Source organism: Crotalus tigris, unplaced genomic scaffold (genome assembly GCF_016545835.1).
Source record: "Crotalus tigris isolate CLP2741 ecotype Arizona unplaced genomic scaffold, ASM1654583v1 scf7180000017881.257975618366:2651188, whole genome shotgun sequence".
Lineage (NCBI taxonomy): Eukaryota > Metazoa > Chordata > Lepidosauria > Squamata > Viperidae > Crotalus > Crotalus tigris.
In genome coordinates, this window is record NW_024096698.1 from 1,952,429 (window position 1) to 1,976,994 (window position 24,566).

At 37.6% G+C, this 24,566-nt stretch overlaps 1 protein-coding gene across 7 annotated transcripts in view; it reads left to right on the forward strand.

Annotated features, from left to right (window-relative positions):
- The first annotated feature begins 285 nt into the window (after positions 1-285).
- BCAS1 (brain enriched myelin associated protein 1) overlaps positions 286-24,566 on the forward strand; it is a 55,269-nt gene continuing 30,988 nt past the window's right edge. For 3 of the 7 annotated variants that reach the window (XM_039343936.1, XM_039343940.1, XM_039343942.1), the window contains exons 1-4: positions 287-426; positions 6,172-6,256; positions 7,577-7,664; positions 20,674-21,236. In XM_039343936.1, the coding sequence (XP_039199870.1) occupies positions 6,185-6,256; positions 7,577-7,664; positions 20,674-21,236 (723 nt within the window). In that variant the 5' untranslated portion in view covers positions 287-426; positions 6,172-6,184. Of the gene's footprint in view, positions 427-6,171; positions 6,257-7,576; positions 7,665-20,673; positions 21,237-24,566 lie in introns of all 7 variants that reach the window. The other 4 variants (XM_039343943.1, XM_039343941.1, XM_039343937.1 and 1 more) reach the window with 4 other exon arrangements.

Sequence of the window (24,566 nt, forward strand, 5' to 3'; positions counted from 1 at the left end):
CCATTGCCCTAGGTAATTCCCATTAAGTGAGCCTTCTTTCTGCATAAACACACTTAAGATCACATTGTTACTTTTTGTTGAAGCAACAAGTAATACATAACTAGCTGTAAGCCTCGTGGTCTTCTGATTATTTTTTTAAGGGTTCTACAGAACTTGCAGGCACTATTAATGATGGAAAGCATACTTGTAACAGAGCAGACTTGTATTGCCCTGGAAGCCAGGAAGAAAAAAAAATAGCTGAGTGTCCAAAGCTCCACCCTATCCATGTAGCCGTACCTAATGTTTACACACTCTGAATATTGCTCAAGGCAAAGCAAGGTACCTGTTGGGAGAGATTTTTAAATAGTGCAGCACCTGTCGCTGAACAGCTCCAGAAGAGATCAGCAGCATAGCTGAGCCAGGCTTCGTTCTGCAAACACAGGCAAGGTACAATTTGTTTACATGTACTGTATGTATATTAGTTAATGTTAAATATCCATCAGTGTTTAAATAGCATTTATTAGCATCCTGGCTAGTTTATCAAATATGTATATTTTAATCTTACTTTTAACTTCATAACCAAAAAATAAAAACTTCACACTGCAACTCGGTTGATTCGTTGGTTGGCTTTTTTTCCTCCTTTCTTCTCCCTTTCTTTTTCGTTGCCTTATGCAGTGGAGGGAGGGTGTTTCTCAGAGATTTTGCCAGCTTCCAGACTTGCCCATATGGCTAGCATATCTGCTATTCCTTCTTACCCAAAGCTTACAACATGGAGCCAATTCATAGGCAATAGCTGGAAAAATGAGACTGCGTAGTGCACCGAGTTGGAAAAATCAGGGCTCCTCTACTCAGCTTCCTGTTTACAGTTCTCTCTGGGAAGCAGCAGATGAAATTCAGAACTGGGGAGAACCCGGTTCGTATCTCTGCTTCCCAAGAAGGAAACTATTCTGGCAAACAAAGTAATGGGGCATTTATGAGAACAAAATGAACTGTTAGGCTATGCTGCTTTGGAGCGCACAGGAAGAGGATAGGTAATATTTAAAAGTAATTTGTTGTAGGGCTTTTTGTTAAGAGTTTTGCTTTCTTACAGATAAAATTCACAACAGGCGACAACCAGTATATTTCTTGACAGTAAGAACAATTAATCAGTGGAACAGCCTGCCTCCAGAAGCAGTAAATGCTCCAACACTGGAAGTTTTTAAGAAGAGACTGGACAGCCATTTGTCCGAAATGGTGTAGGGTTTCCTGCCTGAGCAGGGGGTTGGACTAGATGAACTCCAAGGTCCCTTCCAACTTTGCTACTATTACTATTACTATTTTGCCATTTTTTGAAAGCCACTTTGATGTAGCCGTTAAGGCACTGGGCTAAAAATCAGGAGACTGTGAGTTCCAGTTCCACTTTAGACATGAAGCCAACCAGGTGACCGTGGGCCACTCCCTCTCTCTCAGCCCTAGGAAGAAAGCAAGGGGGAAAAAAATGAGAGAAACTCTTGCCAAGAAAAGTGCAGGGACTAGTCTGGGCAGCTGGAGTCAACACTAACTGGGAGGCACACACATGTGTACATACAAACCCTTGTCATTTGAAGATGTAAACAACAGCAGAAAAACCAAGATCAGAAGAAGCCTGTCCCTTTCCATAGTTTTTCCTTACTTTTGAAGGTGTTCCCCTAGTGACAGAGAGGCACCTCCCTGTCATTATCTCCATTTTTCTTTAAAGCTGCTCACAAATAACAGGTTATGTTCATTTTTGAGTTATACCTCATAGCTCAAATTTTTCTTGTGTTAATAAGCCAACCTATAATGCGCGGACTTTCTACCTAGCCACAACCTATAATTTTACTAATAATAGTAAAATTACGTTAGAAAGCTCTAAGTAAAAGTGATATAATTTATAATAATATGATAATAGAGGGGACAAGGGAAGTTGTGCTGTTTCCATGTACTTTCTAGCAATTTCTAGCTCAGGGGTGTCCAGCCTTAACAACTTTAAGATTTATGGACTTCAACTCCCAGAATTCCCTAACCAGCATGGCTGGCTGGGATATTCGGAAAATTGAAGTCCACAAGTCTTAAAGTAGCCAAGGTTGGGCACCCTGCTTTTGTTGATATAAGATGACATCTTTCTTTTATTGTAAAGGTGTTAGTTGTTAGTTTGCGTAAAAAGTAAAGGCTCCTTTAAGACATGCTGAAAGTGCTGAACATGTCAATGCTGTTTTGTTTTTGCAGCAATATAGAGCTTTGTTCCTCCCCCCCACACACACACACACTTTGGTCTTATCGATTTCTCACTTCAGCCTACATCTTGGAGATTTTCTGATGATGTGCCATCCATACCAAAATATTTCTGACTCTAGACAGAGGGATCAGAAGACATCCTGGAAGAACCAGTGATAAATCTGTTCTTTCTGCTGCCAAGAAAATTACATTGTTGTGTCTGTGAAGTCATCTGAAGTTGACATTAATATGAGAGAAACCTGTCTTTTATATAGAAAACATAAAGGGAAAAATGGTTATGGAGGAATTCAGTCTCAGAAGTACAAACCAGAAATAATTTCAGAAAGGAAGAAAAAATGGTTTGGTTTTTGCAGGTTTAAGAGTTCAAGAAGTCCATTGATAATGTCTGTTAGGGCTGATAATATACGCCAACAAGCAAGCAGCGCTTTAATTTTCCACACTACTCTGGGGCAATGTCTTTTGATGACTCCTTTCGTATATATAGATATAATTTTTCTCAAAGATGTTTAGGATGGATCAATTTTGACTGATGAGTGACAGATGGAGGAGAGTTTTATTCCAAACATTTGCTATGCTAGCTTTTTGCAAACCCAGATTTCTCTTTCTGAAGACTCAAGTGTCTGTATGGCAGTCATGCATGAATCAGTCTTGTGATGTGCATGAAAAACTTGGAGGCTTGTTTCTGAGGCTAAGAGAGAGGTTATAAGGTCTTGCAATGCAGAGTATGCTGTGCTGTAAACTTGTTTGAATTGTTCTTGGGTGGTTCTTATTTACTCTCCAGTGACTAATACCAAACCCTTCCCTTTGCTGCCTATTTCGACAAAGCAGACTAATGACTTCATCTGAATGGAGAGAGATCCAAAGAATTTACCTTCCCATAGCTGGTCTCCACTGTCACTCTCATGTTTTTCCTTAACTCAAGATTAGAGCATGTGACATTATTAAAAGCCATTGCTTTTTGCTTGTTCTGTGAGTATGCCAATGGCATCCGCTAAAAAGTGATTTAGTTGGCTGCATAACCGGATATTTATTTAGCAGGCAATCACACCCAAAACATTTTTCCTTCTTGCTCTTTGTCACAGCTAAATTTGGAAAGGCATCAATGATTTCTAGTTCCAGACTTATGTTCCAGCCCTTATGGCTCAAATTTAGTGACATCCTTAAAATACAAATAATAAAGAGACACCATAAGGATTAACAGATTTATTGTGGCATAAATTAATGAAGCTGCTGTAGCCTGCAGAAACCAAAGTCATCATAAATATGTTAAGCTTCATAGTACCAACATAGTACCATTTCTTTGAGATTTCTATGGCAATACTTCCCAATCGAGTTAATATGTCTATGGAGCCCATGTCATGTTTTTTATTGTTATGCTTGTTTTCAATCCAGTTCATTACATTTTGTTTCACGTTTTTAAGTGTTTTAATTGTATATTTGGAAATTGTAAGCCAGCCAGAGTTTTTGGAATGGGCAGTCAAAATAAATTTAAATAGATTACATTACCTTCCCACATTGGCACATTTCTAACAACTCATTTCCTCACAAGTGTTTGGGAGCCATCCTGCAGTCCTCTTTGCTTCATTTGACTTTGACATATTGCAGGAGAGCACAAAGAATAAGGGGTGTCACAAAGAAACAGGAGTGCCAAAGAGGATGGTCAAAACAGTTAAGATGATTGTGATTGCACAATTGAAACTCCCATCTTGACTGTTTCAACGTTTATTTATTTATTTAGTTGCTCATCACATTCTGAAAAGTGACTCTGGGCTTTTTCTCATTCCATAGACACTCCTGCAAAGAAATGTGATTCTATCCAACCTGCCTCAAACTAGTCCAGAACTCAGAAAAACAAAAATCCCCTCACTCCCATGTCTTTTAAAGCAGGCAGTAAATAAATAGCTTCCACTTTGTTTTCTTTCTTAATATAGAGATACCCAGGCCATAAAATTCATGTGCATTCCCGCAGTCTGTGAGGCAAATGTAGAGCATTGTAATTTTCCCCATAGCTGACCTCTATTTTGGCACAGTGATGAGTGGGGCTGTCCTAATAGTTTACTGCAGGTTAAGTGAAGGTACTGTGGTAGATATATTTCCTTGCATTCACAAGTCATTATCCTCATCTTGGAGTGGACACAGGGAGAAGCTGGAAAGGAAGTGAATTTTGAAAGATGGACAGGTTGGTGGCTTTCGTCCTCTGTCAAGATCTGACTGCAAATTAAGTGAATCCAGCTTCCTACATTGACTTTTGCATGTCGGAAGTGGGCTGGGAAGGTTGCAAATGGTGATCACATGACCCCAGGATGCTTCAATCATCATAAATACATGCCGGTTGCCATGTGTCTGATCTGTGATCATGTAACCATGGAAATGCTGCTATGGTCTTAGTTGCAAGGTCCACTCATAAGTCATTTTTTTCAGTTTCATTATAACTTTGAACAGTCGCTAAATGAATTTTCTAAGTCAAGGACTACTTGTAGTTTTGTTGGATGTAGATGGAAAACATTAGATCAGAAAACCTCAAAACCACGCAGCCTTGACTATGGGCTGAGGGAGAGAGGAAAATGTGTTATGTGATCAGGATCTTAAATAACAATTAGGGCTCAGCATATTCAAGCTGAAATTAAAGAGTTGTGTCAATGTGCCCTTAAAAAAATATTATGGAAAAACATGAATGAAAGGCATGTTAAGCCATTTTTTCCTTTAAAAATCCATGAATACTCCTAAATATTCTAAAGCAGGGGTGTTAAACTGCCAGCCCATGGGCTGGATGCATCATGAAGAAGCCGCACCCACCCCATTGCCAGCAATGGCAAAACTGTCCCGATACGTTGCATGTCATGTGATATCACAAGTTTGACATGTCTGCTCTAAAGGAATGATACATCTGGAGCAAGGAGGACAAAGACCAAACTACCCCCAAATCCTGCAGAAGTAAAATACTGGAAATGCTAATTTTCCTGTGGATCCTCAAGACAATTCAGCATTTGAACAAAGCTAATATCATAGGAGGCTCTTAAAATATTTGGTGCAATAAACCTTAGTCTGAAAACATCCCTTCAACTTTCTGATAAGAAAATTGGGTACTTCATATTGGCTTTTTCAAAACTCGGATTACTTAGCACTGCACATTTAGAATTCTGATATATATCATAGTGAAGAACATTTATTCTATTATCTGGGGAAACCTAACAGTTTCAAAATTGGGAACATGAGACTTCTCTTCATCCCCTGTTCTTCTGATGGTGCTGCATCATGATAAATTTTGCTGTATATGCTTATTCTTTTTTCACCACCAGGAAAAACAGATAAATCATTACAGAAAAAACCAATCACATCTTTTTTCCTTCCAATCAGGCACTTCAGTCACCCAGAGGAAAAGGGAAAGAAAAATGTTGAGAACTTCCATTTTTATTTTTGTTTGAGAAAGGAATCCTTTTTCTAAACATGCCACAGCAGGAAAGTAGAGTAAGGTCCCAATTTTACCACCTTTATTACCACTATTGTTAAGTGAATCACATGATTGTCAAGTGAATCTGGCTTCCCTTTTTGACTTTGCTTGTCCGAAGCCAGCTAGGAAAGTCACATATGGTGATCCCAGCAACCTTCATTAATATATGTTAATTGCCAAGTCCCCAAATTTTGATTATATGACCATGAAGATGGTCTTAATTCTGAGGACCAGCTGTCACTTTATTCAGTGCTGTTGTAACTTCGAACAGTCACTAAACTAAGGGTTGTAAGTCAAGGGTCATTGGTAATGATAAAACAGGGCTTAGAATGCAAAATCTGATGCTTTCCAGCTGTTATTGAACTACACCTGATAGCATACTTTGCTACTGACCATGATGACTGGTGCTCCTACAAGCCGAAGTTTAGCAATCTTATTGTCCATTCCTGATTTTTGGCTAAAATATATTCATTCATCTGTACTTAATTGTTTCATTTGTCTCCCAGTACAGCCACTGTTATGGGAAATGCACAGTTCATTCCAAAAGAATCTGAAGACCAAGGTCCTGTTAGTGAAATATCATATTCACAGGTAAAATTTTGAGTAAACATTTGTGTATATTAGCCCTACCTAATGTGCTGTTTTCTAGATGTGTTGTGGAGCTCAGCTCCCATAATTCCCAGTGATTTGATTTCCAATATTTTTCAAAAGCACTTGGCTCATACAGTATTTAAGTAGTATTAAAATATGCACGGCACTCTACATGTTTTGACATATAAATAACATGGAACTAGCCCTTCTACACCATAGTGTGTATCTTTGGTGCTTTTCTTGGCAGTTATTTGGCTTCATGTAACCAGAGATTTGTCCAATACATTGATATCTTTCACTCTTTTACACATTTCCCTGCATCTGATAAGACTAGGTTTTGGGGAAAACTGAAGGCCATATATGTTTCCTAGTTCATCAACTGATTTGGAACCTTCAAAGCAATATATATTATAAAAAATACAGGTTCATCAAAATTCTTTTTTTTTAAAGTTGAAAATTTAGAATGGTGACCTTCACTGCCATTCTTTTCAAGCTATCTTAGCAGACTGTGGTGTATTATTTCCTGGAAAAAAAAAGATTCAGACTTATAAGTGGACTGTTTTTCTAGAGCTCACTCTACATGAGATGGACAATATTCAAAGTAGGGGAAAAAAGGGTGGAGCCTGTAGATTAGAGTGGATTCACCTTAATTCACTAATTTTTCTGGAAGAAGTCCCACAGAAACTCCATTATATGTAAACATGACCAATTTTGCTTCATCAAAACATTTGAAGGATTGCTTCACAGCTTCAAACACTCCTGAAGAATATCTATCTATCTATCTATCTATCTATCTATCTATCTATCTGTCTGTCTGTCTATCTGTCTGTCTGTCTGTCTGTCTAGCTATCTAGCTACCTAGCTACCTAGCTACCTAATTAGTTAGCATCTATCATCTATCTGTCTGTTCTGTCCATCATTTCATGCTATTCTGTTTTTAACACAAAATCATTTTGATATTTTTGATTTACCATGAAGATATTTTGCAAAAATATCTCCATGGTAGGAGAATAAAAATGAGAGATTAATGGTGCATTCTTATACAAATTCAATCAGAACAGAGTTGTCTGGATTTTATGAATTGGCTAGATTTACTCCCAAAAATGCATTGTTTTGGAGAAATGAATCTGCAGAAGTGATCATTTCACAAATCTACAGTATTTTGCCTCCATTTTTTACTCATTTTACTCATTTTTTAATCAGGTCGCATTTTTTTCAAAACTGGTTCCACCTGAACTTCTGTTGATTGCCATACTGCATAAAACACTACAAACATTCAGGATGAATTAGTAGTTCTGATGACCAAACTTTATGCTGCAGGTTTCCTCTGAACCTTCTGAAAGCCTTAAGAATGGACCTGTCATCATCCAACCGGTACAGACAGAGCTTTCTGCGAACAGCGACACTGGTATGTTCTGTGCAAGGAAGATTAGCATATCCATGTCTTATTATATAATTGGGATCAGACTCTGTGGGAACTGAAAAGGCGAACAGTCAAGTGGTATTACTTCACTGTGTGAGTAGGAGATAGAGAAAAGAAGAGTGCATCATATAATGCAAGGATGAGCTTTCCATGACCCAATAAACTACGTAAACTCTAGCACCCACAGAATAACAATAGAGTTTCTCAGAGTAGGCAGAGGCTAATTTTCAGATCTTTCTCTTACAAGTTGAGGTATTCAAAGCAGCAATATGGATGCCTTAGTCTTCAAGTGACTGTGCCCTTTAAAAACTGCCAACCATCCTCCAATTGCCTCCAATTTTTAAAAAAACTTTGAGTGGAATTGTATAGAAATAAAACAGGTAATATAGCTCTTGGCCATGTTTAAGTGTCCCTTATGCCCTGAAAACTCCCAAGACCTCAAAAATATTTTAGGATGGAATTATTTATCCCTCTCTTCCTGGTAGTGTCCTGATATCACAAACCATAACCACTGCAATCTCCAGGACAGTATAGGTAGTCCTTGCCTTATAACTATTGATTTATTGACCATTCAAAGTTACAACAGCACTGAAAAAGTGACTTATGACTGTTTCTCACGCTTATGACTGCTGCAACATCCCCATGGTCACGTGATCAAAAATTCAGCTGCTTGGCAACTAGCGTGTATTTATGATGGTTGCAGTATCTTGGCGTCATGTGATCCCCTTTGGTGACTTTCTGACCAGCAAAGTCAATTGGGGAAGGCAGATTCACTTAACAACCATGTTACTAACTTAACAACTACGGTGATTCACTTAACTGTAGCAAGAAACATTGTAAAATGGGGGAAATTTTGCTTAACAACTGTCTTGCTTAACAACAGAAATTTTGAACTCAATTGTGGTCATAGGTTGAGGACTACCTGTATTACAAGTTCAACTCTATGGCCCCCAAAAAGTTTGCCCTCTATTTCAAGAAAATATCTCTGAGGTGGCACTACAGTTCCTCTCTTCCCCTAGCAATATCGCTAACAGTTCCGGAAAGCACCCGATGGAGACACAGAAGTCTGGGTCAGTGTTTATTTTTGAAGTATAGAAAGCTTGCGGGTTTAACCCATACAATATTATAGGTGAAGATTGTCTGGGCAGGTTGTAAAAATCCATCAGCATGATAAATAATATGTATTTTTATAGCTGACCCTTGTTAATGCAGAAGCAGTGAGCTTTTTATAGACTGGGAAGCTTAGGGGAATTCATGGAATCTTTATGTCTCCCATGAATTGGACCTCTACAGAAGAAGCATGAAGTATGATGCAAATAATTCAGTAAGGGAGGATGCCTAAGTTTGATAGCCGCAGTGCAAAACCAAAACTGGCCTGATCAAGGTTTCAACAGGCAACCAGAATCCATTTCACCAAAATATAATTGTCCTTTTCTGTCCTGTTTTAAAAATAAGACCTCAAACAAGTAGTAGTAGTTGTTATCATCACCTTACTTACTTACTTACTTACTTACTTACTTACTTACTTACTTACTTACTTACTTTGGAGTCTTTCTAAAAAAATAATCCAAAGTTTCCTTCAACCTATTGGTGTCCTAAATTAGAATTATCATTATTACCAAGCATGATTTGGTTGGTATCCTGTAGCATCTTGATTGAAGGACATGATGGCTCAGCAGTTAAAGAAGCTGAGCTTGTCAGCTGAAAAGCTGACAGTCCAGGTTTGAGACCCTAATGCCTCACAATGGAGTGAGCTCCTGTTATTTACCCCAGCTCCTACCCACCTAGCAGTTCAAAAGCATGCAAATGCAAATAGATAAATAGGTACCACTGTGGTGGAAAGGTATAGTCATGCTGGCCACATTACCATGCTGGCCACATTACCATGCCACAATGCTGGCTCCCTTGGCTGAGAAACAGAGATGTGCACTGCCCCCTAGAGTCAGAATCAGCTGGATAGACCAGACATGTCAAATTGCCAGCCCGCGGGCTGGATTCATCACACCAAAACCGTGCCTATCCCATTGTCGGTAATGGGGAAAAAGTCACGATACACATGATACGACATCATGTGATATCGCGAGTTTGACATGCTTGGGATAGAGGAAACCTTCATCTTTAGCATTTGGATAGTAGCATATTGAGGGAGATTACATTAGAGCAACATGCTCTAAAGGGATTTGAGTACATTTCACATGAATGAATTTCTTCTCTGTAAATTCTGAGCAATGTCTCACATCTGTCTAATAGGGCTGATAACTTTGGGCAGCTGCCAGATCTTTGGTATCTCAACAAGTTTTGTATTTAGCTCTATGCTCCCAAGTTGCATATGTCCAATGATCTCCAGGATGACATGGATCCCTTGGGAGATTTCCCAGAGTATCCTCAATCTAATATTGCTCCAAGCCTCTAAGCATTGTGAATTGTTTAAGGAGCAGGTGTCATTCTTTGATGTTGTGCAGAATGGAAGGCCAGGAAATTTTTTTCAAGTTGCAAGTAAAGTACTTACGGCCATCTTCACTAGACGTTTCAAGGAAAAGATTCCACTCACCAATACAGCCTAAATTATTGCCACAAACAGATCTTTCTGGGATTATTTTACAAAGCCTACCACTGTCGTATCGAAAGTGCTTTGTAGATCTTATAAATTCTTGCTCTGTGTGTGTGTGTGTGAGTGTGTGTGTGTGTGTGTGTGTGTGTGTGTGGGCGTCCTGCATTATCACTTGTCTATTTTCTGTGTACAATGAAGGTGCAGTTTTTAGTACAAAAGGCTGATAGTCAACAGCAAATTTACATTGTGGGTGTTAGCTTGCATTAATCAATAGTTTGATTTGATTGACTCATTTGGAGTTGGCTCACCTCTTTTCCATGTGACATTGCAGGAAAGAGAAAAGATACATGCCGGTGCAAAAACAGGCTCCCATTTCCATCACCCCAGGGAAGAGTTAATCCTTCAAACAAAGAATCGTGGCTACTTTATGCCATGGATTTAAAAAAAAAAAATCTTAGAGTTTATGACATTGTATTTTAACTGCTGGAGATGAAAAAAAGGCTTGTGAGATAACTTACATGTGCCAGAACTAAGTTGGTAATGATGGTCCTTCAGTTGGTTGGAGGACTCATTTTTTACTTCCACACATCAAGTGGGAAAACTGAACTGCCCTGCTAATTTTTAGTGTTGAATCCTGTCTTAATACATAATGAGCTTTATACATAATGAGCCTGGTCTGCTCAACTTTGCATACATCAAGCTGAGCCAGTCTTATCATATCTAGGAGATCAATAACTTGCTGGCTCTTTCTTATCTGCTGGAGCTACAAGAAAATAATAAAACATGTCAAGTAATTGACAGGCTCTGACAAGTGGCATGACCTAAAGTTGCTTAACTTGCTTGCAACTGAACAGGCTATCACATGTCCAACAGTTTGCAAACAGCTTCTCCAAAACTGTTAGCTTGTTTATTGAACTGACTCTCGATTAGAAAGATAAGCAGGAATTCTTTTTCAGTCCCCCGGTGCATATTATATCTGAAGCATTTTTTTTCAGATCTAGACTTTATTAAACAGAAAAGAAAAGAAAAAAGGGAAATAGGTGTCTAGAAGCTTATATCATAGATAAAGGAATTAGAATTTACAGTAGGAGCAAAAATGTCTGAACATTTTCCTTCTCGCCCTTCCCTCCAAGTTGCATTAATTCAAATGTTGACAAAGATCAATATGTAAACAATCTGCCACAAGTATTAGTTTGTCTATTTTCAGTTTATGAAGTGTGCACAGCTGTTGATGTCTTAATACATTGCTAAAATTGGTCTTCAGCCATAGAAAAGAAAGAAGGATTTGACAGATAGAAGATAGTCAAAAGCCATATAAAGAAGGACCGGGGTGAGATGATAGCACTGTTCCAATATCTAAGGGGTTTCCACAAAGAAAAAAGAAGGGGGGGGTCAACCTATTCTCCAAGGCACCTGAAGCCAGGACAAGAAGCAATGGATGGGAACTTGTTCTCTTCAAGCAGAACAAGCATTGTGCATAATTTGCAGATTACCATGAAGCTTCCTTTACTTGCTGTGCTATGTGGAATCAATTACAATCTCCCTGCCAAATTCCTGCACAAAGAGCTTTGCTCCCCTGTTTATTTGCTCGTAAAATGGAGACATTTTTATTCATCTATGAAATCAGTAGCTACTTTTGATCACTTTTGCCTTTGTTCTACAACATAACACATTGCTTGTGCACACTCAACATATTACAGCCCATGCTCTTTCTCCTGAACATTTCTGCTAATAACTTTCAGAGGAGAGAGTTTTTACAACAACTTGGCACTTCAAGTAATTCCATGTTTGTAAAAGCTGCCAAAGAAGACAAAGCTGGTTGTTATCAAGAGACACGGTCTTGGTACTTTGCAAAATATTTTCTGTTATGGAAGAGTCTTGTAGAAACATCTGTTTGAATCATAAAGTGGAAAGTGGATTGCAAGGCAAGGGTTAAATTAAAAGTGATAGCAACAGATGTGTATATCTTAGTCCTGGTTTGTATCAATCCTGCAGATTTTTAGAGAAAGGAACATACAAATGGTGTGTCTATGTTTGAGTACATTTCATTCCATAATTACTTCTTTGGTCTCGGTTTTTCTTCATCCTGCATTGTGTTCCAATATCAGGCAGCAGTCAGACTAGGAAAATAAAAGGAACTGTGGAATTTATAACTCACAACCTTTTTGATCTTTAAATCAGACTGACCTTTCTATCCCTCTTGTTTTTTATAGGAGGAATCAGATCCAAATTTTCAATATGTTTAGCTTAGTGAGAATCACGTTTTAGCTTGACTTTCGTTTTTTGTGAAACATAGGTAGCATTGATTTTGCTTTGGATATTCATACTTTTGGAAGGGGAGTTGATTGATTACATGCCAACAAGTTATTAACCAGCTCTTAGTGACTACACGGATAGATGTTCTCCCTGATGATCAGTGCTTAACCTGATCCTTCAGCTCTTCCGATTGTGCATCTATTGCTACTTAATTGAGTGTAAGTAGATTGTGAACCAACCCTACAGTTTTCTTTGGATGCATGTTAAGATGTTTTCATGGCTGAATGCATAGATATGTTTGAAGCCTAATTTGAGATACGATTCTAAAAGCCAAGATGAGCAACACTTTCAGATGCTTTCAAACATTCTGCCACTGACAGTCTGAGCAGTAGATTCTACACTAGCATTCATATAATATTGTAGGAAAGTGCGCATTATTGCAAGCTTGTCTAAAATGTCTTGCATCTTGAATTTCAAGAAATACCACATTATGCCATGAAGTTAATTGCATAGTTATAAGGGAAATCTTTGCAGATCTGTGTAGGGGAATGTAAGGGAGGGGTGTAAGTAAAGTGTATATGTGTGTGAAGATACAGGTAGTCCTCGACTTACAACAGTTCATTTAGTGACTGTTCAAAGTTACAACAGCACCGAAAAAAGTGACTTATGACCGTTTTTCACATTTACAACTGTTGCAGCATCTCATGATCATGTGATCAAAATGCAGACATTTGGCAACTGACTCATATTTATGACAGTTGCAATATCCCCATGTGATCACTTTTGCAAACTTCTGACAAGCAAAGACAATGGGGAAGCCAGATTCACTTAACAATTGTGTTACTAACTTAACAACTGCAGTGATTCACTTAATAACTGTGGCAAGAAAGGTTGTAAAATGGGGCAAAGCTTACTTAACAAATGTCTCGCTTAGCAATAGAAATGCTGGGCTCAATTGTGGTCATAAATCGAGAACTACCCTATAATCTCTGGACACTGACTTTGGCATAGTCTAGGCTTCCCATCCTGCCTAAAATTTAAAATTTCAAAGATTATCTTTTTCAGTGGAAATATCGTAAAGTACTAGTCTGTGGAAACATATTTATTTTCAAAACTGTCGTTGCATCCCACATTACCAGGATAAGAAAACAAATAAGGTGGATTATTGTTGTAGTCTAAAACTTTATTTGGCAATATGACTACTTCCCCAGAGAAAAAAAGGCAAAGCTAACTCAGAAAGCCTGAGCTGGCCCTAGAACCTTAGAAAAAGCAGTTTTACCTTGTGGTAAATGGCTATTTTTTAACAGGCCAGACAAGTTCTTCCTCACCCCCATCCATTTTGTGTCAGCACCTACAATGTGCTGTCAGTGTTGCAATCATGCCTGTCAACTCCAAAGGTTGCTTTTCTGTTTCAGTTCAGTGTCAAAAGAAGATTTTTCTCTGATTGGAAAGAGGGACCAGACAGAGAAGCTACAGCACAATGAAGGATGTGAGAGAGACCAGCATTAATAAATATATGCTTCAGCACCCTACTTGACGTTGTGTATTCAGCAGAATATATTTAGTCAAAGGGTGTGGTAAGATTGACAATCTGCTTAAAATAACAGAGGCTAATCCAAATAATCTTGTCAAACTCATTTGTGTGACCTTGTGAAGTTTCAACCTACAGAATTACCATCTTCATTTGCTTTTTATTACTGGAGTTACACTGATGCCCCCGGCAATCTGCACTGTTGAATGTCCTATTTTGTAGCTAAAAGGTTCAGTTAATTGCAAATCAACGCAGGGTTAAAATCTTCCTTGATTCTTCCAAGTCTTTGTGGCATGCATGAATAGTTTGCAAGTTCTGATGTAGCTCGGAGTGACTCTTCATCAAAGAACTCCTCAAAGTTCCTTTAAAAAAAAAACCTTTCAGAAACTGTCAAGCATGTCTGGACTGTTGATCATCTCTGGTAGGCTCCATGGAGTCACAAGAATCCAAAAGGCTTCTGGGGACTGAATATAATGGACACAAATATTAGGAGTTTATTTCATAGCACGTGTGACTTTGAGCTGAAGACACTTAAAACATTCTTGAAGCAATTGGTAGCACTGCCATGGGGAGGATCAGGAGTTCTCAAACATCACCCTGGTGAGTTAGCCCTCCTGGTAGTCCTCTAATAAGAGGAATAGTTAGTACCTGCCATCAGTGGTGGGATTCAAATATGTGAACAACCAATTCTCTGTGTGGATGCCCCTTCCAGAAGTCTGTTCTGGGCCTGGGCAACAAAAAATTAGCTACCGGTTCTGCCGAATTGGTGCAAACTGGCTGAATCCCATCACTGCCTGTCATCCTTTGGAAATGTTCCCCATATTTACCAACAGAAATACTAGATGGAAAAATAAACTTGTTTATTTCTTTTAACATATACTTATCTAATCTAAGGTATCCACCCTGTTATAAAGATGATTTCTTTGTAAAGAATTTAGTCTTCCTTTCAGATAAATATCAGGCACCTGATGAACCTGTTTGGTTTCAGAGGGAACTGCGCATACTAACCCTGTCTGTAGGTCTCAGATAGCTCCATGGTTTTCTGATGAATTCAGGAAAAGCATCACTGAAGGATGGTAAACAGTGAATCCAATTGAGCATGGGTGAAAAACTTTCTTGAGGGGACTTTCCGTTTTGCGTGGTAGCAAAATACCTCCAATAAGGAAGGAGGGGGATTTCCGCCCCATCCTTATACTAACGGAAGCGGCAAATTAATCTTTTTATGGAGGATCAAAAGATATGGAAGTGAAATAAATATAAAACCTGAAATTTAAAACTTAAATCTGGATAAATCTAAAATTGGTTGCATGGTTAAGACTCTCATTTTAAAGATAATTGTTCATTTTGGAAATTGAAAAACAAATAGTTGCTGACACCTAGTGGTGGATGAAGACTATGATAGCTATGACTTTAATATAAAACTTGGCAAAACCTGGGAAAACCTAATCTTTGTGACCTTCAAAGTCTTAACAGCAAAGAACAGCTATGACAAAAAAAGACAATAATCTGGGCTGTAGACAAAGAGAGAATTATAAATTTCAGGAAAAAAATCTTTTTTGAACTATTTGGATTACAAATATCTATTTAATTGGGATTCTAAAGATATTTGCAGAGAAAGGAAAGCAAGAGAAAAACTCAAATTCTTGGCCATCATGGATTAGAGACAAGTAGAAAGAACGTATCAAGAAAACATAAATACTTCACAGGAGGAGATATATAGTATACTGCAACTAATTCAAACAACAATAACTTTAAACCACAAAGAAATCCAAAATAACTTTGAAAATATAAATCAATCTATTTCTAAGTTAACTTTACAACAAAAAAATTCCCAGAGAAAGAGCAGATAAAACAGATAAATGGATATAGAATTGAGAATAGTGACTAAAAGATGGAACTTAACAAAACAAGGAAACATAATTTAATCCTAGTGGGGGGAAAAATCACAAGAATTGGAAAAAACAACTTATTCCTTAAGACTACAAAATAAATCTGAGGACAAGAAAACAGATTGGATAAAATGAAATGTAGAAATGTAAGGAACATCAGAGAGAAAGGAAATGATAAGAGAAGCGGAGAAAAAGAAAAAGATTTTCAACAAACATGGAAAGGCAGAAGCTCTGTACAAAGACACTTTACCTGGTTTACTTTTTATTTAATTGTTATCTATCAAAACAATAAGAATTGTATTAACTCAATGTTTGCAAAAGAGGATATTTTGGGAAAAGAGGAAATCAACTAAAACCATTATGTGTATTATAGATTATAGAAATCAATTGTTAATGATTGTTTTACAAATGTAATCCAGACAACACACTGTTCACCAATTATTAAGTGATTTATGGTTTTTTTTTAAAAAAATCAATAAAATAATATATTAAAAAAAAGAAAAACTTTCTTGACATTTACTTTGGGGCAATAAAAGCAGCAGCAAAATGTAGCCATTTGTTTTGCTCTTATTGTATCTGCAGATAAGTGGATTACTGCATAGTTTAGGTAACCTGTCTTTCTTGGGGAAGGAGGCAGTGGAAACAGGCACTGTGAAGACTAAACTAGGTATCTGTCAGATAAATTAGTTTTATACCTTCTGAGAGATTCTGCTTCTGTAAAGGATACTGTGAGTTCTAGTTAGACATGAAATTTACTAGGGAATGTTTAGTGTGATTACCTGGGAAGAATTTGAACCCATTTATCCTGAAAAAATGGATAGGATCCTTAGTATTATGAGTACACAAAACTGCTAGGTGATGTCATGTCTCAATATATGGCCCAGCATTATTCAACATGCTGCTGCTGCTGTTGATGATGATATCCAGTTGTACATTTCCACCATGGTCTGACCAAGTCATGCCGCCAAGGTTCTCTCTTAGTGTCTGGAAGCTGTAGGAATCCGTATCGGGAAGAACAGGCTTTGATTCAATCCAAGCAAGACTAAGAATCTCTGTCTTTTGAGTTTCTCCAGCAACTGGGATTATCCACTTTTGGTTCTAGTCAGGGAGTGTAATCCAGGGGTCCTCTTGGACTCTTCACTCCTATCAGATTAGCTATAGCCATTGCACAAATTCATCTTGTCTTCCAGTTGTGTCATTCGTAGATTTAGAGGCCTATTCACTGGCTCCCTATAAACTTCCAAGTGTAATTTATCTATCACTTATAAGTCTCTTCATGGTTGGATTATTAACAGGACTGTCTATCCAGCATGCTTCAAGTCCCTTCTATGAAACACCTTCACCTGGTGTAAGTTAGGTGACATGCCTTCTCTAACATACCTGCTCTATGGACCAATATTCACCCTAGATTCAAATGGGCCTTTTTCTGATAAAACCTGGCTTTTCACCCTAGGTATTGGGCCAGAGTATGGGAGGAGCCAATGAAGAACTGAAAGAAGTTGAATGGAATATACTGTGGATGATCCACTTTATTTTGTTCTGGATATTTGCTTTGCTTTGTTTTGGGACTCTTTGTTTTTTATTCTTCTAATTATCTGTAAGCTGCCTAGAGCTGCTTTTGAAAGTTTAAGGGTCATATCAAGCATATAGATAGAGAATAAAAGGATAGCTAGCATGAGAGAATCAATTTGTATACTGTTAAGGTAGCAGATTAGAAACTGGGATACTGTGAGTTCTAGTTTTGCCTTAGACATGAAGCCAGCTGGGTGACCTTGGTCCAATCATTCCTTCCAAGCCCTAAGAAAGAGGCAACAATGGCAAATCACTTCTGAAATGTTGAAATCTTGCCAAGAAAACTGCAGGGACTAATTCAGGCAGCTGCCAGGAATCAGTAATGACTTGAGGAACCAAAATGAAAGTAATAGAGCCAGTTTGGTCTAATTGTTTAGTCACCGGGCTAGAAAGTGGGAGACCATGAGTTCAAATCCCATCTTAGTCATGAAAACTGGTTGAGGGACTTTGGGCCAGTCACTCTCACAGCCCAACCCCCTCAAGAGTTGTTGTTATGAGGAAAAGAGGAAGAGGAAGGAGTATTGTATGTCCTCTGCCTTGAGTTGTTTGTAAAAATAACAAAGGCAGGATATAAGCAAAGAAATAAAGGAGGCAGGTAGTAGTAATTTTCCATTTGAAAGCCTTTTGAAAAATACAGATCCACATTCTAACGGGTAGACAAAATCAATGGATTAGGGCAGTTTTGTAGATTTGCTTTAGAAACAGAAATAGAAACAGAGTCCAATATGAAGTAAATATATTCATGACACTCATCTTTTTTCCGCCCTTTCTTTTCTGCTGAAAGTTTTGAATAGTAACAAATAAACATAATTCATTTATTCTGGGTTTTCATTTATTACTGTACATTCAGTACTCTAGGATTTTTTTCATTCCCTTGTTTTATTATGCATGTTTGGCTAATGTTTCTGTACAGTAGTTGAGGAACACGCCTAAAAGCATTCTTTAAATTCTTCCTGCAAGTTGTGCAAGCTCTGATATCAACACACATTTATCTTTGTTTTTAACTGAGTGAACAGCTATCACTTGCAAGCCAGAATCTGCTTTGCTGTATTGTACTGATTAATGAGTTATCATGGTAAATCTTCTGAAGCATTGCTCCAGGATGAGGTATTTTTTCTACAAAACAGTTATAAGATTAATTAATTAATTGATTGAGAGTTATCTGAAATAATTCTTGTTTGTTTTGCTAACACAACAGAACTTCTTAATAGGTTGTGCTCCCTTATAATTTTTGCCAACTAGATATTCTTACTTGAGCCTCAGTCTCCTCCAAATATATTCCTATCACGAATCTATGAATTCCATTACTTCAAAAATTCAGACCCTGGGAGCTATAAAGGCATGTTTTATTTTTTCCCCTATAAAAATACTTAAATAAGATCAGAATTTCTAATGTAATCCTACCCCCTGGTACCAACAATCTTCCTTAAATCCAAGGACCAAAGTGGACTCTAAGGGACACTTTCCAATTCCCAATAGGACAACTTTCTCCAATCCAGGTCCTTGAGATGAATAGGTCTACAACACCCATTATGCAGTATCGCATAATAAAAAATAATAGTTCAGTTTCTAATGTGGGTATCAGGTTGCAGCCTGTGATTGTTAGTTTCTGAGAGAAGGACCAAAAGCCACAGATTGCTAGATGTTTCCTTGATGAAAGACGTTAAATATAAAGAAGTAAATATGAATATTAATCTGTACATTATTATTTTTTGAAACTGAATTACTGGACATTTTGAAGAAATGCTACATCATCTCAATGGCTATCAGTATTATTTTTCCAGAGGAAGTAGAAAAGTATGTTCTTTTTTTTCAAACATGAACAATCACTCAAATGTCCATTTGATGTAACATGAAACTAGTTTGACAATGGTAATATTTAAGGATGCAAAACTTTCTTGTGTCTTGTTTAAAAAGAGTTCATGTGGGAGAAAGAAGAACTGGTAAAAGATGGCTTTACATTAAAATGAATAGAAAACAGTAGGTAAAAGACAGTTCTTCAAAGTGAATGAACAAATTAATAGGTTGTTCAATTGTTGTTTTCATCTCTAGAGTCTTCAGTGTTTTAGCAAATAACTGACCTTGTGTTTTAGCCTGGAAACAGCACGATTAAATGTGGTTAGTTCATGAGTGGGTGAACACCAGGAAGTTCCACAACTGTAGGCTACACTGGCAAATTGGAAGAATCCAATTGCAAGCAACTTTTGCATTGTTGCTTATAAAACTGCATGATTGTGTCCATGTAAACACTAGAATAGGAGAGTATGAAATTGATTTAGCTTTAGAAATAAACTTGATCCCTTCTCTTCCCTTCCCTTCCTTTTATGACCTCAATTGGGACCGAAGCTTCCATCACTAAGCAATATGGACATTAAGTGAATCACAGCCAATTTCACAACCTTTTTTTCCATGGTTGTTAAGTGAATCCAACTTCCCCCACTGACTTTGCTTGTCAGGTCACAAATGGCAATAACACGATTCCATTATGCTTCAACCATGACAAATACATGCTAGTTGCCAAGCACCTGAATTTTATTCATGTGACTATAGAAATGCTACAATAGTTGTAAATGTGAGGACTGGTTGTAAGTCACTTTTTTTTTGTACTGTTGTAACTTTGAATGGTCATTAAATAAATTGAGAACTCTGTATACAAGAAACCCTGCCAGTACTTGAACAGTCTGTGTTCTCAAATATTAACTAGCATCTGGCATTCAAACCAAGTTCTGCCTTTTTGCTGAGTTTTCCAGATTCTTATTTCTCATAAAATGACAACTTCTGAAGATTCAACAAAGGGTTGTAATCTCACCTTTACCATTTTGAAAAATATATCCTAAAAAATGAATAATAGCAGCCTCACTTTTGCAGGGCTGAGACAGTTTTGAAATAGGGAAGGCTTCCAATTATTAATCCTTATTTGCTAATTTAATTTTCATTTTATCCTACAGCCCTATGTCATTAAAAAGGCAGGGCCTATAAATGGACCAATAACCATATGGTGAATTTGGGTAATTCAAATTCTTTGCTAGGCCAAACATCATACTTGGTAAGAGAATAAAACATGTACACTGTGTTTGTTTAGACTTTAGACCTTTCAGTTTACAGTCAGTCCATTAAAGATGCAGGGAGCTACGATTAATAGTGCATCTTTCCTGTTGTGATGGAGAATTGCTGTTTTCTTGTTTGCACTTGTAGTGGATGCAAGAGTGAGTGTTGGCCTGGACAATGCAGCTGTTTCTTCCCAGAAAACAATGGAGATAAGCTCCAACTCTGAGGCCAGTGGAAATAATCTCGGGAAAGAAGCCAAACCAATCCCACCAGCTGCCAAATCTCGTTTTGCCATTGCATTTTCACGGTCTGTACCAGGACGTACTGAAGCGCAGGCGACAAATTCATCCGTTGGATCAGCTCAACTTGATGTCAGCTCAGAGGCGGCTCAAGCAAACAAAGCATCGAGTGAAAACAGGGAGCTTTCGGTGGCAGCTGCAGCAGAGAAAGCGTCTGATAAAAACCTAAGTGAGGCATCTCACAGTGAAACTGAACTCTCAGCAACAGCTAAAGAGGAGAATGTCCCTTTACCAAAGTCCAAAGAGTTAACCTTTTTGGACAGACTCTTCAAATTGGAAAAAGGAAAACCTAAGAGCAGAGAACAGGAGCAAAGTCAACAGGAGGTGACTGACAGCAATCTAGAAGTAGGCCTCTCCTCAGAAGAACCTGCAGGATTACAAAGCACCTCAGATCATGAATCACAGGGAAAGGTAAGTATAGAAATTTGAACTGGGTGGGATAATTAATACCAGAGAAGTCAGAAATCAAATTCAAAAATATCCTAACAGATTGGAGAATTGAGCTTAAAATAACAAAAAAAGTAGAGACCAATGCAAATTTATTCATTTAGGAAACAGAAAAACACATGCCCAAGCCCAATATTCGGAGGGAGAGGGTTCCTGGCTTGGTTTAAAAAAAATGCAAAACAGATCTTGTAGTTGATTACAAACTGAATATGAACCATTTGTGTAATATAGAAGCAGTAAAATCAAGGACAGTTTTAAACTACATCAAGTGAAAGGTAATTTCCAAATCCCAGAAAGTATTCAAGTTATTTTCTTGAATACAGAGTCTAGTTCTGCACATTGCAGTTTAAGGATTTAGAAAAACTAAAAAAAAAAAAAAAGGTTCAAAGAAGAGCAATGAGAATGATCAGAAGATGAGCAATTAAACCTTATGAGGAGAGATTGAAGGAATTGGGATTTATTCAGCTTTGAGAAGGCCAAGAGAGTCAAGACAGAATCTCTCAAATACCTGAAAGGATATCCTATTTATCAAAGGTCAAAAATCTGTTGTCCATTGTCAAATAATGGATTTTTGCCATTGCAAGATAGTTCTCAATTATTATTTTTATTATTATAATTTTTAAATCTTCCTGACTGTAAAAGCAATGCAACAGTGGAACCAGTTATTCATAGAGATGACCTTTTTCCCTAGAGGCATTTAAAAATTTAGACACACAATGAATATCTCTTTTATTCCTGATGACTTTCGTAAGATGTTCTTAGGGAAAACAAGATAGTTTCAGATTAATGAGGTGGAACAATGCTTGAGGGAGAGAAATAAATAAGACCAGCCTTGTCATTAGGCAGAGTGATTAGTTCGGTCATTTTTTAAAAAAATAAAACATGGAATCCTAGCTGCTTCAATAAGATTTAGCGAGTTACAAAGATGATTTTTTAAAAATAAACATCCTAATTGCACCCCACTTTATATATAACAGCATAAACAATGTTGTAGAAGAAATGATTATCCTGTGAATTAAATATTCCTCATTTTACATGACTGCATTCATACATCATGGTAAGAAAAAAATGTTAAAGCTAATGGTTTATAGTTGTAGATCATCAATTAGACAAAAAAGTGAGCCCAGCCAATGGTGGCTTATTCAGCAAACCATGACTTAGTACAATATATAAACCCAATGTATGGTTTAGTACTTCTCCATTTCGTTGATTTCAATGGTAGGTTCCTATGATGAGGTGAAGATCCTAGGCTGATACTGGACATTGCAGGAAATTCAGTCCCCTGTCCTTTGCCACTGAGACTGTACACTCTACAAACCTTATTCTCACAAAGCCCAATTGCAGTTTCTACATCACTGAATTGTTTCCAAAATATCCTCACAAAATCCTAGCAGTATCATCAGCTTCATGATCCTTGCCTCTTCTTTTCTCATAACCAGTTCTTCTGCCTCTTGCAACTTCATTCATCCTTTTCCTTTCTCTCAATCTGGCGGAGATCACCTGTGACAAAAATGGAAGTGTCAAACAGAGTACAAATAAGCCTTCCTTGAAGTTAAGTTTTCAGTAGGAGAGGATTGCATCTTGAGATGCAGTGTTTCTCAGCCTTGACAACTTGAAGATGGTGGACTTCAACTCCCAGAGCAGAGCTAGCTGGGGAATTCTGGGAGTTGAAGTCTGCCCATCTTCAAGTTGAGAAACACTATGCTAAACATTCTGAAGCATTGAGAATCCTTGTTTAGAAGCTTGGAAAATATTACAAACTTTCATGCCTGGAAAGATTGCTGCACAAGCCACAATAAGAGGAATGGGATCTTAAGCTTCTTATGTTGCACTTCTTATTTCAAAGCAGCAGGTTGTAGCGTACGCATGTTCAGATAGCCTGAAGTTGATCTTCCATGTAAAAAAAAGAAAAAACTTTTAATATTTTTCCCAGCTATATTTTGTTTGACTTTATATTCAGATGAAGAAGTCTGATAGAAAAGCCACACCTCTTATAATAAAGACTCCTTTGGTTGGGCTAATGGCAAGAACCCCCAATTTTATAGACTGCATATTTGTCCAGAAAGTCAAATTATTAGATAGAATTGTAATTGTCTGCATTTTGTTCTAGGCACTGATCACTCTTTAAGTAAACTAAGGCTTATAGCTTTTGAGGAGAAAATCAATTTTATTAATCACATCAACGCTTTTTTTCCACATGCCAACAAACAAACAACATCCCTGGAAAGAGGAATGGAGGGAGATGCTCCTATTTTAGGGGAGTGTCCTGGAGCTAGACAGACATTCTGTGTTTGGTTGAACCATGGCTTTCTTTTCAGGCATCACAAAACTACATTCAGGAGGCTACAGAATTAAAACAAGGGCAGGATTCACTGCATGGATAGAGCAGTTGCTATTCAGGCCAAGGTAAATGGTTTGCTTGAAATATTGGCCATAGCCATGTGAATGTGGTCCTGGCAGAAGGGATCATTTTCATAAATCTCCTTGTCTATACCTTCGAAGACTAGGAGTTGTACCAGGGTGTATGCTGGGGGCAGGAGAAGATAAAACAGAATGGCAGCTGGGAGTGCAAAATCAAAAGCTTGCTCTCTTTTGCATGTGTCAATGTTTGTTAAAAAAAGAAAAAGGCTGGGTTTAAATTTCTAAAGTTATGGCCACCAACTTGACTTTTATTTGAAGGTACCCTTGATTTATGATTATACCTACCTTAGGATATTTATAAAGACCAATAAATTTCACTAACTAACTAACTAACTAACTAACTAACTAACTAACTAGTGTACTCAGTATGCACAGAAAATTCAATATGTAAAAGCAACTTTTTTGGGTCAGTACAGATCTATAATGAAAAAGAGAGATTGATAATCCAAAAAAAGGACTTACTAATCATCTTTTTATATCTCTCTTTCCATCTATCCCTCAATATAGATAGTCCTCGATTTACGACCACAATTGAGCCCCAAATTTCAGTTGTTAAGTAAGACAGTTGCTAAGTGAGTTTTGTCCCTGTTTTTTGCTGCAGTTAAGTTAATCACTGCAATTGTTTGGTTAGTAATACGGTCATTAAGTGAATCTGGCTTTTCCATTGACTTTGCTTGTCAGAAGGTCAGAAAATGTGATCACATAACCCCAGAACACTGCAACCATCATAAATGTGAGTCAGTTGCCAAGCATCTGAAGTTGGATAATGTGACCATGGTAACTGTGAAAAATGGTCATAAGTCACTTTTTTCAATGCCATTCTAACTTCGGTCACTAAATGAACTGTTGTAAGTTGAGGACTACCTGTGTATC